Source organism: Squalius cephalus, assembly GCF_949319135.1.
Source record: "Squalius cephalus genome assembly, chromosome: 18".
In the NCBI taxonomy this organism is placed as follows: domain Eukaryota; kingdom Metazoa; phylum Chordata; class Actinopteri; order Cypriniformes; family Leuciscidae; genus Squalius; species Squalius cephalus.
In genome coordinates, this window is record NC_137139.1 from 24,203,748 (window position 1) to 24,218,537 (window position 14,790).

The following is a 14,790-nucleotide window of genomic DNA, read 5'->3' on the forward strand; positions in this document are numbered from 1 at the left end:
ACACAAAGTATATAACTTGTTTCAATTTTTATTGCACAATAAGTGACATTCAAGTAAGAGAATTGAACAAGGTGTTACATTTAAGTAATTGAATTAACAAAAGTGTGTATATTTAGGTGTCATAAAATATACATAAACAAAAAATAAAGCTACAAGCTTTTATAAAAAAAAAAAAATCAGTTTTACAAAACGTTTTTAAAAATGTATTCAAAATGAAGCATGGCCCTTGATTAGTCATATTCTTGTGAAACAATGATTCTGGCTTGCAAGAAAAACAGAAGTACATTACGCATTGCTAAATGTTTGTGAATGTGTCTCTTGTATTACATGTGTAAACATGATTAGGCAATGGTGGCACAACTATTGTCTCCAGTGTCTCCAGTGCCTAAACTGCTGTTGACCCGAGTTCGGTCTGTTCGTGGTCTTATTGCGCCCTCTAGTGGCACTACACATAATGCTCCTAGACACCCTGCCTCAGTCTGCAAGCCTCTCGCTGCTTGTAATTGATTAGTCAGGTTTTGAGGCACAAGTTAAAACTCTTGGTTCTTGTTCTCGCCTCATACTCCACTGACTTATAAGTGTGAGCAACTTTGTTTACAGCATTGCGCCTTTTCAAGTAAATAAACGTCACAGCAGGGCCTCAGATAACCCGTTTGAAAACTTGCTTGCAGACTTGATCTTCACAGTGCAACTCCTGTAAAAGGTTGAGAGGTCTGATTATTAGTGGGTTAATGAATGAAATCAGCTCATAAATGTTTATTGCAGAAGTTTATAACGTAAGATGCTTAATTTCACACTTACCAAATGGAGTTTGTCATCCTCGATCCAGTGTCTCCAACCTCTGTTCTTCTTCTCACCCTTTTGAATGCACACCAACTTGTTTCCCTCCCAGTCCACCAGAGACTAGACAAATAGATGTTTCATTTTTAAACAGTGCATTAAGTGTTTCCCCCATATTGTGTGCTGAGCAAATATTTGTGTTCAAACGGACTAAAAATAATGATGAAAGTGGGATGTCGGTGTTAGTGCTGTAAGAATGTACATTTTCTTCTACAATGAAATGTCATAAAAATAAAAATAAAGACAATAAATACGTAACTTACTAGTAAAAAGAAGTGAAAACAGTAAATTATGCATAATTCCAAGCAACTATCCCTAAACCAAACCCTAATCCTAACCATAACCCTAAGCACTTATTTGTGTAAAGACACAGTAACAAGGACACCTTAAAATAAAGTGATGATAGATAGATAGATAGATAGATAGATAGATAGATAGATAGATAGATAGATAGATAGATAGATAGATAGATAGATAGATAGATAGATAGATAGATAGATAGATAGATATTAATTTTAATATAATAATACAACTTTGTAATACCTTGCAGTGTCTGTCATCCAATCCCTTGGTGTACTCTTGAAACTCCTCATTGACTCTGAAGGAGAATGTGTAGTTTCTGAAAGTGCTGATAGTCTTCACAACATATTGATCCCCCACCTGCTCGATTACTTTGCGAAGTTTTAGCTTAAGGGCGATCTTACGGGTGTACAGGCCGATCCCTGTGAGAGGACAAAGTTTAGGATCCATTACTCCTGACATACATTAAATATAAATAGGAATGCTTTACACACTGTATAATATAATATAATATAATATAATATAATATAATATAATATAATATAATATAATATAATATAATATAATATAATATAATATAATATAATTGTTGTGGGGAAAAATATATTAGCTATGTCAATTTAAGGAATAAGAGCAATCATCAATTTTAACAGGAAAAAGAATCTAATCTTACCTAAAGCAATCATGAATCCCTCAAAGTTGACATTGCTGACCATGTCCCATGTACCACAGAGGCTTACAGGCATTTTGTTAACCGTCTGCAAACTATCCCAGTAGAAATCAAGGTGCAAGGTATGAGATTTACAGCTATTTATGTGTTGTGAGCTGAGTGGGCGGTCCTTCTTTCTAATTTGCATGTCTTTGTTTCTTCACAGTTCAGGCTGTACCTCATCATGCCTTACATAAAGAAAAACGTGTCTGGCCGGTGTTTGTGTGCTAATAGTTTGCCCAAAAAAAAAAAAAAAAAAAAAAAAAAAAAAAAAAACATGATCACAATAATACCTGTTCAGACGCTTAGTTAGGCTATATAAAATGCAACGCTTGACATATTATGTTTGGAAAATGTTAATTTTTTAACATTACAAATATTAATTTTCACAATGCAATCAACTTTATCCTCGTTACGTTCACTTGCATTGTCTTCCTTGTATCTTGCGGAAAAAATTCTTAGCAATTTTTTTTTTTTTTCCATTTATGTCAAATGACAAATATATGACATCATAATCACATGAGCGCCACAAAACAAAACATCAAGTACGCAAGTAAAGTTACTGTGAATTTCTTAAAGGAAGACGATAAATAGGCTATAGAGACAGAAACTTTTTTGAGCATGTGATGATGAATAGGTGTTAATTAAAATTGAATCAAGCGGCATTATGTGGATGAAATGCATTTAAAAATCAGCCTATTATTTATTATTGTACATAATCATTTCAGACCTCGTTTAAAAACCACGATTGACTGAACAAATCTGATCACAATAAACAAAACTACAAGGTATATCAAATGTGATTTGAAAGGGAATGTTACATAGCCTTTGCTAAGATGTTTTGATTATATGCAAATGTCCCTAATCAATCAAAGTGACAGACACAATCAGTGAAAGAACCAGGGAAACTCAAGTCTTTTTAATGTTTAGCCTATTATTTCTAAATCTTACCGGGTCACGAGGACAAGACAAGTGCCTGAGGGCGAATGATGCGGATATGATCTTATTCTTAACAGAAAACAAACAACTTCACTATGCATGGCCGAAAATCAACTAAAAGGAATTTCTGTAGTAATCACGTTTTTCCTGGCTGGGAATTCCCACATTTCTGCAGTATATGTGTGGTATAAGGTAGGGTTTTCATATATTAGCACTGACGTAAAAAAAGGTCTAATCTTAAGATCATACTTGTTCGGTAACTAAAAACAAACAAACAAACAAACAAAAAAAATGCACGAACACTTCACTGTCAAATTGCTGTACTCTACATGTCAAGATCTCAACACAAATACTCTCAGATTTAAAAAAACAAAAAGAAAAAAAAAAGTCTGATGTTTAAGTGCTTAGGCAAATGTTCTCACTTGTCAAATAAATGTCACTAAGCAAATGTGGCATTGCTTGAATCCTAGAGCAACCTTCTCTAATGACCCTCAACACTTGTTATGCAATCATTTTTTTTATTTTTTATTTTTAATGATATGTATTATTAAAAAAAAGAACAAATGACAATTATAAACAGGTTTTACATTTATTAGCACCCATATGGCAGAGCATTTATTGTTCTAAATATTGAAATCATTTTTTGTATACTCTATATAACTGGTCAAAACCTACACAGTTCCTGTTCTAAAAAAAAAAAATCAAAAGTCATCTTTATTTAAAAAATCAAAACATATTCAAATCAAACAATATTTCACAAAATTCAATCATACATTACTGACCATACTGAATAATTCCCGATCAAATGCAAATTGCTCATTAGCCAAATGTGTTCAAGAAAGCAAAAAGCACTATGAATCAAGTGTCGATCACGCCTGTTATGGGTAACAGACCAACCTTCCATCAAAGACCCCAAACAGAACAAGAGTCAAGCTCAAAAGCAGCAGAACATCAGTCTAGTTAGTGCTGGTGTATCTCTGAAGAGGGGCGAGGATGACATCAGCATTCTTCTGCTCGCTCTCAGCGCTATACAGACTGTGATCCTGAATATAGCGCACCACAGGGTCGGGCAGCAAGTAGCGCACACTCTGTCCTCTGCGCAGGGCACGGCGCACATGTGTAGCTGAGATCTCGTTGGTCACCCATTCTCGGACAACATGGATGTTCTTTCGGTGTTCGTACAGCACATCAGACTGATTGATAAACTTCTCAGCGTCACTGCCACATCTTGTGATGCACACCACACCGTAATTTCCCACAATCTCCTCAATGTCCTCTGGCTTCCAAAGATTGGGGACACCAAATGACTCCAGCACATCCGCACCACATAGCAGCTTCAGATGAGGGGTGTCTAAAATATACATTTATGAGAATAATACACATCATAAGTGATTTTGACAGCTGTAATTATAACAGATCTTAAAAGTCATGATTCATTTGAAATATGTGCTCCTTTCAGCCAGCATTTTAGCCAATGCTATAATATGGTTTCTGCAAGTATCTTCAAATTAAATGTAATGCTTTTTAATGCCTTTTTTTTTTAATGCCATATTAAAAACACTTACATTTTTGTAGGTTTATATCTAGTTTATATATTTTGTAAATGTAATAATTTCGTAATGTAATTTAATTTTTTTTAGTGGCTACTGTCCCTTTAAGACCAGCCGCTACTGACAGAGACGCGGATCTCACACGCGCCTCATCAACTCTTCACGTTCATTTAACCCTCTGGGCTTCTTCGTATTATAGTCACACTTAGCTTCCTCCCGCCCGAAAACGGGCGAAGCCTTAAAATCTTACTTTACTTTGTCCCAGGATAACCAATCAAATATATTTTTGTTCTATAATGTTTTCTGATTATTATTTAGAATTTTTGGAATTTTTCATGATATTTTGCATTAATTATATAATTTTTATGAGCTATTTTTTCCATTAGAATTAATATATTTTTATTTTATTTTTTTATTTTTTTTTATTTTTCAATAAATGCAACATTTCACATCAAAATAGAGTGCAGGCCTAAAAAAAAAAAAAATCAACTGAGAAGAGCGCCATCTAGTGGCTTCAAAATGTATTAATTTGTGTCATGTCCTATAACCGCCTATAGGCGGCCTATAGCTTTTTTATTTATTTATTTGATTTATTCCCATTCGGAAAGAAAAAAAATTATTACTAAGCAACCACTGAATGGAACAACACAAATTATATATCATTTTAAAGCTTAGGATCTCAGCTTTTTAATGCATCTAATTACATTTATTAACTCCTAACGAGTGCTGAGTAATCCCTCTAAAACCGAGTGTACCGCCAGCAGGCGCCACCTAGCTGCGAAAATATTCTTTACCATATTTTTAAAAAATCTTGCCTTGATTAACACAAAGTTGATGTCATTTGAAAGCTTAGAGTCTGAACTTTACAGTGAATGTATCCACTTTGAAAAACTCTTAAGTATTGCTGAGTTATTTGCTGATAAATAGAATTTCTTTTTTTTTCATAATCTATAAAATAATGTACTGCAATGTGTCAAAAACATCATACAGCTCATGAAACATTCTCAGATAATTGAAAATGGCACTTCATTTTTTACAGCATATTATTACAATTAAAATGAGCCCAAAATTAACATAATCTATTGCTTTTATGACAAGATATTCTTCATGAAGAAAAAATTGCCCATGAGGGGGTGTCAAAGACTGTACAAAAAGGCTATCTCTTTTCCAAATGCTTTAACTTTTGATTCCTTTGTCCAAAAATTATTATTTTTTTATCCAGATGCAGCTAACATGTAGGGGGACTTCACTAAAAAAGAATTTTCCTCCTACCTTATTTCCTTCCTGAGTTATTCCATGACAAATAAGAAAGATATGCAAAATCATAATAAAAATTATATATATATATTGTCTTTTATCCGCTGTTTCTTGGCAGGACAATGTCCAAATGTAATGTAATTTATATTTTAAAAAAATTTAAAAAGAGTTCTTTCAAACGATACCTACCTTTTGACTCTCCTTGCTATAGTTTTGGAGTTATTATGATTATATCATTTTTATATAGTTTGGGGCAAAATTTGCTGTTTCAGTCTTACCAGTTCATTTCTCTCTCTGTGTGTGTGTGTTTGTGTGTGTAGGTGTGTGTGTGTGGGGGGGAGGGTGTCTTATTTGCACTCTTGATGTTCTAGAGTGTCACCCCTTCATTGCTGTACACTTTTTTTAAGCACAGTGGCTGATCTGTAGCTTGTACCACCAAAAGTTTCTCTGAGTTTTCCTATTTTTTCGTATTTCCCATTCATTTCCTATGTCGCCCGTTTTCGGGCGGGAGGAAGCTAAGTGTGACTTTTTTTTTACGACCCTTTAACATATCAGAATCATCTCCTTGATTTTTTTGTGTGTTCATATAGGTAATAAAACAAAAGTCACCAAGTTTCACCCCCATCCGATGAAGCAAAAAAATTAAACAATTCGAAACGTTCAAGTTTTCGCCCGTTTTTTTTCGGGCGAAGAAGCCCAGAGGGTTAAGACTTTATTTAACTCAAGACTGGTTTTATGTTATGAAGATACTCGACAAAACGGACATTTTGACATAATTGTGCGTGTTACTGTTTGTTCAAGCCAAGTTCAGGTTCAAAGCAGTTGCAAGAATAAGAGCGGGATCATATAATGTAAAGCTAGCCAAAAGATGACAAAAAATAACGGATGCTGTGTTAATTGCGTTAAATATCCACTTCTATTGGAATTTGCACTTTCCCATTTTTCTGGTCTAGTTTTATTCCTGTTATTCCTGCTGTACAGGAGTACAGGTCATCTCCGCATCACGGCAATTTTGCTCCGGCCGGAAGCAATTACCAAACTGGTTCCGCGTGTTTATTACACTAGCGTCAGAGCCCGTCTACTACTAACGTTCACACACAACCCGTAAAAATCCCGTAAAGACACGTGACATCGATGTGACTTGTAATGTCTCAGCAGCGTCTTAAGTTTGCTTATGAGCTGCGATTTCTCTCTCGAGAAACCACGCTTGTGCATTTTTTTTTCTCCGATTCGATCATAAAAACTTGCGCATTACTTACCGTTTCACTAGCTGGCGAACGATACCGGCTTCAGCGTCATCACTACGACACGGCATTATTAATAATATATAATATCAAATAAACTGATAGTATACATTTTTATTCAAAATTATATCTAAATTTTTAATGCATGTAGGATTAAAAATCCATGTAATGACTTTTAATGCTTTTTAATGCCCTGCGGAAACCCTGTATAAGTTAATTATGGTATGGTTAGGCTGTTCTGCAACTAAATATAAAGACAAGACAAGAATTTTGAAAAAAATGTGCCATGGTTTCCACAAAAATATTTCAATGATAATAATTAAGCTGAAAATTCAGATTTGCCTTATTAAAATAGAACAATTAAAATGAAATTAAATTGTTTATCAAAAAAGAGAAAACTTATTGATTTTTATACGTTTACTAGAGACATAAATGTCTATAGAGAGTTTTATTTTTCCTATTTTTACCCTAAATAGGATGTTGTGAGCATTATTGTAATGTCTGTTTCATTCATACTCATAGCCAGAGGACGCCCTCACGATAAAAAAAAGCCAAAGTCAAGTACGATAAAAAAAAGACAAAGTCATAAAATCGCATATTTCCCTACTATATAGTAGGTGAAAAACAGTATGTGACAAAAGAATTATGTCCGAATTCACAGTACTCATAAAAGAGTAGACAAAAGTACCCTGATAACCTACTACTTCCGATGAGATTCTGAAGTGTGCATATGATGGACACTTTACAATCCCATGAGGCCACAGGAGAGGATTTATGAATGGCAGTGAAGCGAACATAACTGATGCTGATAGGTCACATGATAATGACAACATGGTGAATATAGTACGCCTGGATTACATTCATACTACAAAAACTTATACTATATAGAACATACTTTTTTAGTGGTCGTGAAGTAATTACTTATTCAAAATATGTACCTACTCAAGAGAGTACGCGATTTCAGACACAGCCATCCAGATTTGGCTGCAGCAGAATAAAAAATGCAGATAAAGATGTATTGACTGATGAAACAAAGACAATAAACATACGACTGTGGCAATATATGGTTTATCTGTGTTCTTCACGCCACCTGGGTTATTTTCATAATAATAAAGTATATTTATAATGCAATGCTAATCGACATTGCCTTTTTTCACTATATAGAATACTAAAAAATATATTTTATGAAGCCATGTCAGATCACAAAAGGAAGTTATTTCAGTTACTAAAGTTTGGAGTAAATTCGGTGCCCACTACAAAACTAAAATCTAAAGGGAAACACTGGTCTGCTCTCAACAAGCATTTGACCTTTCTCTTCACAAGTTGCTTCAATTCTCACTTATTACACCTTTACATTTGCTCAAAGTGTTCCACTTGGAGAGGACAGTGCTGAGAGATGCAGATTGTGTTCAATAGTGTAAACACTATTATATAACTCGCTGTACCCTTTTCTCTACTGTCCTGAGGGTACATCAGCAATTCAATGTATTGCCGTTTGTCAGGTATAGTGACAGGGTGACATTCTAAGGTACACACCCTTTTAAGTGCACTGAGCAGTAGGAAGATTTATCCTTTGAAAGATTTCTGTGGATTATTTTCCATACCTGCATTTGTGTTAATATAAGAACTCTGACAGATGCTTTTATTTTGCTCCAGCTTTCTCCTCTTCCCACATCTCACTGTGTCCACATCATCATTGCTGTTGTCCTCGCTAGAAATGAGTTCTGCATGATGGTGCCTAAAAAAAGATCAGAATGATCTGATTTAATGTCAATAGACTGCATAAAACGTTGATCATTTTGACGTAGCAGCACATCATATATGACGTCCAACCACACAAGATGACATTATCAGATGTGGCATGGAACTCACGCAAAGATAGAAAGCTCTACAGTAGGTGCAAAACAGAAAGGGTGTGACAGATTTATCTTTTACTTGAACCAAAATGAAATGTTCTCTAAAAGCACATGATCTTAAGATGTTCCCACCGAACTACTTTGGCTGTCTCCACCCACTCCGACTGCTGACTCTCCCAGTCATTCACTGTGATCCAATCGGAGTTCTCCGTGGCCAGTCTTGCCATCTCTAACCGATGACAGGCTCCAATCAAACCTTTCTTTTTATAGCTATCTCCAACTGGAGAGATTATGCCTTTCACCACTCTGTATCTTCCTGAGTCAACATAGAAATAGAAAAATAATAAGATGTATGCTAATTATGTATAACGTTTATCACAAAAAATGCGACGAGTGATAACAAAAACAGGTGAATTTTAAAATAATATACATTCACATTAATACATTTTTTATTTAAAATTTACCAGTGTCTTCAAGGTGATCCCGAGCCAGTTCGAACATACGCAGGTGCATGTTTGTGATGGGGTTGAAGGACCCGCATGCCAGCAGCACCAGTTTGGTTTTCTCTTGTGATGCCATTGATTATATGGAAGATGCTGTCTGGCGAAAAAGAAATCCACTGTAGATAGAAATATATTCTGAAATCAGACAATTCTCTATATCTGACAATTAATTATTTACACAAAATTATATTGATTAATATATAATTTTGTATATATAATCTTAATTATATATTAATATAACTATATTACAATATACAATTATTTATTAAAGTAATTAAATAATAAGGAAAAAGATTCTGACTGCAGGACAACAAAACAACCAAAAATTTCTCTAAAGGCAAATCACAACCAAATGTCCTGTTTCAGAAGTGTAGGTAAGTTAGTAAGAGGTAGTAATCTCTGCACCAGGGAACAAGGAAATATTATAAAATATTATAAAAGAGGAAACATTAAAAAGGACCCTCGCCTTAGGATTTAAGAATGATATTCTATACAATAAACCACCATTCCACAAATATGCGTAATAATATGCCACCATATTGAGTTTAACGTTACTTCTTACCAATTCAACACACTAGTCTGGTGCTTCCTAGCTGAGTGCAGTGGTTGTGCTCCAGTAAAACAACTTTATTTAACCGACAGATACAGCTCTAGACAAACAGCAAGGCCGACAAACAGAACGTTCTAAAAAATAATCGAACATTCCCATTGTTTTGACAACTGAAACAGCAGTGTGGGACTAAAGATCAATAACTTACGCGTTTTACAGTCTACTATGGTGCAGACAGACATGCGCAATTCCTACGAGTTAGTAGTGTGTTCGTGATAATCAACTCTGCGCAGCGTTTACGCAGAAAAACCATTGGTTTTCCTATTGAAGATAATAGTGCTAGCAAACCACACCTTAGCAACTGAACTGGATTTAGGAACTTAAATCCTATTGTAATTTTGTCTTTATCAGTAGGACTTTTATTGGGGGAAAAGCACGGGTGAGAATTACTACTTTATTAATGTAAAACCACGCCGTTTAGGACTCACAGTTCGTATTTTTTTTGTTTATATATATTTAAGTCCAAGCTAAGCTAACTGCGCAGAGAGAGAGAGATAGAATAAAGCAGGGTGACAAAATAATGTGATATATTTCATGAATGGGATACTAGACCTGTCAAAATGGTAAACCAGGCTGAAAAATAACCATATTTACCTTGATACAGCCAACACTGTAGTATATATACTAATACTGATCAGATCAGAACCATTTTGATAGCAGATCATAACAGGTGTGACATTCTCATATGTAGTAACAGAAGGACATGTCTTGTTCTTTATTAATAGATGGTGCTGAAAATTTGATATTTGCCTGTTATTTATTTAAAAAGATAAAGAATGGCTTCTCGGGGGAAATCAGAAACAACCAAACTGAGACAAAACATGGAAGAACAGTTGGACCGGTTAATGCAACAGCTCCAGGATTTAGAGGAGTGCAGGTAATGACATCCCATCAGTTCTCTACAGCACATTCAGTTTCATGCACAGAAAAAAAAAGTGTTTTTTATTGCAGAGAAGAGCTTGAAGAAGAGGAATATGAAGAAACCAAAAAAGAGACACTAGAACAGTTGAGCGAATTCAATGAGTCATTGAAGAAGTTGATGTCTGGGAATATGACACTAGTTGATGAATTGGGGGGAATGCAGCTGGTAAGAAATTCGATTTTATTGTATTAACATACTGTATGATATATTAAACTGTTCTGAACTATTGAAAAGAGTTCTAAATTGTATGTATGAATATTTTACAGTTTTTATTACTGTAAAAAGACATCTAGACTGACTACTAGTATAATTATGTATGCTGAGATCATTTATGACTGCAAATATTTATCAGGCGATCCAAGCTGCCATCAGTCAGGCATTCAAGACACCTGAAGTTATTCGACTGTTTGCTAAAAAGCAGCCAGGGCAACTGAGAACGAGACTGGCTGAGGTGATTAACATTTTTAATACTGACATTTTCAAATATTTAAATACCTATACAAAGACTTGTGTTAATATGTTGACATGACACTGTATGAATTCAGATGGACCGTGATGTGATGGTTGGAAAGCTCCCTCGAGATGTGTACACTCAGCAGAAAGTGGAGATCCTCACGGCTCTGAGAAAACTTGGCGAGAAGGTGAGAGGGTTATTATTGACACACAAATGCTTCCCTGCAGACATGCATCTATTTCTAGACTCGCGTGTTAAACGTTTCTTATACCTGTAACTTGTTTGAATGTGCAGCTCACAACGGAGGATGAAGCATTTCTTGCTGCAAATGCTAGTGCCACTCTGAGCCACTTTGAGAAGGTGACTGCAAGCCTGGGTAAGATGAGAATCAACCAATTATTACTATTAAAGCAACTTATGCTTAAGAATGACCTTTTTTAACTATCAAATGTATCTTTCCTTTCCAGGATCCGAAGATAAGATAATGGCATTGGCCAGTTCTGGAGTTGGGAAGACCCATACATAAGTCTGGTTTACTAAGATTTCCTTTTTTTTTTTTTTGTGAGCGTGGCCTAAATGCTGTCTGTGAGTTTTACAGTTCTTGTGTGTTTTTATTTGTTTTTAACAGTGGTTGCAATTTCTACACTTAGGAACAGAATTTGTGACATGATATCATCTGGTCACTCAACCTAAAGTATCTATGTTGGGAGTCATCACGAAAGTTATTTGTATTGTATACACCGTATACATTTTATGTTTGATCGTACATTCTTATTTGGGTAGCCTACAGTGAAAAAAGTGTTTACATTTTCAGTGAAATGTCTCAAACATTTACACATGAAAGCGCATTTTAGAATAGCTCTTATTTTCTGAACACAGAGAGGTAAGTTAGCCTTTATTCAAAATGGTCTTGATTCATTTTTAACCCTCTGTATTGTAATTTATTAACCTTATTATCAAATTGTCTGCCAATAAGCCTTTTGGTACTAGTATTTGATAGTAACACTGTAATTACTATGCATTTTAATTTTCGTTTGTCATTTACTTTTTTAACCAGTGTGATATTTGTAAATATTTTGTATTTTGAATATATTTGGCGATCAAGATCTGAAAAGTTGTCAGTGTTTTCCCTTTTCTGTATTTACAATAAGTGTCTTACCGTCTTATTTTATTGCATTGCATATTGTAGTGGGTTGGAAAAGGAGTCAAAAAATGGCTTTGAATTCCATTACAGAATGGATTGCGATCTTTGGAAAATAATTTAATATGTGAATATTAAAAGACTTAAAATAAAATTCCACACTGCCCATTTAACATCAAATAAATACCAATTAATCATTTAATTTTACTATTCAGCTGTCCTAAATGGGCACCCTAAGCACCCTTGCGGTCTTCCTACGAGGCCACACTTTCGTGACATAATGTCGCTTTGATTGTCGGGAAGAGTTCGGGTTTGGCAAAAGTGTGCATCAAGGGTATGTAGCTTATAAGCACCCTTCTGAAACCTATAATGACAAATGGGACACCCTATGGCAAGGTTCCTCAAATCCAGCCCTGAAGAGCTACTGCACTGCAGAGTTTAACTCAACCATGTTTGAAACTCACTTACCTGCAATTTTCTAGTAACTCTGAAGACTGTGACTGCATCCGAAATCACATAATCTCTTGAGTAGCAACTTATTTTGAATGAGTGATTTCTTCACGACAGCTAAATAAGCATGTTCTATGTAGTATGAATGTAAAATGGACATACTACATTCGCCATGTTGTCATTATCATGTGACCTACCAGCGTCAGTTACATCGCTTCACTGGCATTCATAAATCCTCTCCCGTGGCCTCATGGGATTGTAAAGTGTCCATCATATGCTCGCTCCAAAATCTCACCGGAAGTAGTAGGTCATTGGGTACTTTCTGCCTACTCTTTTATGAGTACTGTGAATTCGGACATACTTATTTTGTCTCATACTGTTTTGCCTACTATATAGTAAGGAAGTATGCGATTTTGGATGCATCCCTTTACTAGCTTGTTCAGGTGTGTTTGATGAGGGTTGGAACTAAACTCTGCAGGGCAGTGGCCCTCCAGGACCGGATTTGAGGAACCCTGCCCTAAAGTCTCATGGACTTCACAGTCACGTGCACATGGCGGCCATTGTATGTCCAAAAGACTGTAAGTGCATATGAAGTGTGCTATTGGGACTGGGCCTTCTGCTCTCACCTTTAGGCAGCATTGAAAAAATGTATAAATGGTAGCAGATATGAATATTTTTCAGTTTTCAAGCACTAGGTGGCAGCATTACTGTGGTCTGTAATTCACCTTCATCTTGAAATATGAAATGCTTGAGGAAACATCATGGTGAATGATTAAACACCCTTTGGGTAAGGAAACATATTTATTTATATTTTCTTCATGAAGATGGTAGAGGGTTAATATGATGTATTTTTAATGCTGCTTTTATACTCTAACATGGATGACTAAAAGTTACTGAATGCTATACTATGTAATATATAAAGATTACATATTAAATTAAATTGTGTATATATATATATATATATATATGTGTGTGTGTGTGTGTATTTATTTATTTATATGATTTATTTTTGTGCAACGGTAAAAGTGGGCATAGACAGAAATTGTGTGTAGCATATAATTATCAAATGAAATAATCTGAACACCAACACAACTTTATTCCCATCTCATCCTTTATTTTGTTCATGAGCAAGCATCAACTTCACTATAATTATTCCTCTGAATAATAGAAAAGTGAATGAGCTGGAAGGCAGCATCCAACAGTTCTACAACATCCCCAATTTTCATTTCTAGAGCAAAAAAATAAAAGTAATTCAAAATGTGAACAACGACCACTGAAGGCTGCAAATCTGTGACAGATAATCTTTGATTCAGTAGTATTACCAGTCTCCTGACCCCTCTACACCAGTATCATGTGCCAGTTACAGGAAATGTTTATATCTGTGTTATACATGCAAAGACAATGCTTCTGTTACATACTCACCATCTGCAGCCATTCACACTCAGCACAGACTCAGGTTATTGATTATGGAAAGTTTCTGTCGCCAGTGTCTTAAAATCGTCAAAACCACATGACAAAATCACATCGTTTGAAACACATTTCACATGATTTTTCCCTTGAGAAACTGCGGATGAATATTTGCATCAGGGGAAAGGAGGGAAGATACAAACAATTGTGCGATTTTCAGTAAAAACATTGATTATACTAAATTTGGTCTCATGGAATGGTCTACATCGATCAAACATTTTCAAAATGATTGTATGTTGAGAATACACTGTGAGACACTATTACATTTGTGTGAGAAATCATTATGTATCGGATTCTTGTGAATTTCATGCTGCCCTCATCAGGAGATACACTTCAAGATCACCTTTCACTATACACATATTGTTAAACTTATACCCACATATGCTGCCTATAATAATGTACATCTTTTCGAAGTGGAAGTTCCTCAAACAGTATTTAGTACAATATTCATTGATGATACAGTATGGACCTATTTTCTCTACACATCAACATGAACACAAGACATCTATGCTGGACAATTAAAACGCCCACTCTTGATAAAACTAGCT

At 35.0% G+C, this 14,790-nt stretch overlaps 3 protein-coding genes across 8 annotated transcripts in view; 1 reads left to right on the forward strand and 2 right to left on the reverse strand.

Moving 5' to 3' along the window:
* Positions 1-13: 13 nt before the first annotated feature.
* Positions 14-9,975, reverse strand: LOC307146279 (nicotinamide/nicotinic acid mononucleotide adenylyltransferase 1-like). Its single transcript, XM_079850178.1, has 10 exons — positions 9,761-9,975; positions 9,160-9,291; positions 8,828-9,011; positions 8,444-8,577; positions 3,750-4,139; positions 2,801-2,897; positions 1,814-1,905; positions 1,384-1,562; positions 802-903; positions 14-694 (listed from the first exon to the last, which is right to left on the reverse strand). Exons 2-10 carry the CDS (start codon positions 9,272-9,274, stop codon positions 641-643), a joined length of 1,347 nt encoding a protein of 448 aa, XP_079706304.1. The 5' UTR covers positions 9,275-9,291; positions 9,761-9,975; the 3' UTR covers positions 14-640.
* Positions 9,976-10,059: 84 nt separating this feature from the next.
* On the forward strand, positions 10,060-12,488 carry lzic (leucine zipper and CTNNBIP1 domain containing). Of its 3 annotated transcripts, none has more exons than XM_079849708.1 (7): positions 10,060-10,187; positions 10,578-10,685; positions 10,760-10,895; positions 11,083-11,181; positions 11,276-11,371; positions 11,479-11,560; positions 11,652-12,488. In XM_079849708.1, the coding sequence occupies exons 2-7, from the start codon at positions 10,585-10,587 to the stop codon at positions 11,708-11,710; spliced, it is 573 nt and encodes a 190-aa protein (XP_079705834.1). In that variant the 5' UTR covers positions 10,060-10,187; positions 10,578-10,584; the 3' UTR covers positions 11,711-12,488. The 3 variants fall into 3 exon arrangements, with proteins under 3 accessions (XP_079705834.1, XP_079705833.1, XP_079705835.1); XM_079849707.1 differs by having other exon boundaries at positions 10,534-10,685; positions 11,652-12,294; XM_079849709.1 differs by having other exon boundaries at positions 10,075-10,478; positions 11,652-12,470.
* Positions 12,489-13,874: 1,386 nt separating this feature from the next.
* clstn1 (calsyntenin 1) overlaps positions 13,875-14,790 on the reverse strand; it is a 38,793-nt gene continuing 37,877 nt past the window's right edge. For all 4 annotated transcript variants that reach the window (XM_079850136.1, XM_079850133.1, XM_079850134.1 and 1 more), the window contains one exon: positions 13,875-14,790. This exon is cut by the window's right edge and continues 2,438 nt beyond it. The gene's annotated coding sequence lies outside the window, so the exon portion shown is untranslated.

Bases quoted from the DNA above. Each gene is read 5' to 3' on its own strand.
- LOC307146279 (XM_079850178.1), bottom strand. From the start codon at position 9,274: ATGGCATCACAAGAGAAAACCAAACTGGTGCTGCTGGCATGCGGGTCC. The intron at 8,578-8,827 runs GTGGGAACATCT...ATCTTTTTTTAG, and splicing joins GAGACAGCCAAAGTAGTTCG to GCACCATCATGCAGAACTCA. The intron at 1,906-2,800 runs GTAAGATTTAGA...CTACTGGGATAG, and splicing joins TGTCTTGTCCTCGTGACCCG to TTTGCAGACGGTTAACAAAA.
- lzic (XM_079849708.1), top strand. From the start codon at position 10,585: ATGGCTTCTCGGGGGAAATCAGAAACAACCAAACTGAGACAAAACATG. The intron at 10,686-10,759 runs GTAATGACATCC...TTTTTATTGCAG, and splicing joins CAGGATTTAGAGGAGTGCAG to AGAAGAGCTTGAAGAAGAGG. The intron at 11,372-11,478 runs GTGAGAGGGTTA...TTGAATGTGCAG, and splicing joins TGAGAAAACTTGGCGAGAAG to CTCACAACGGAGGATGAAGC.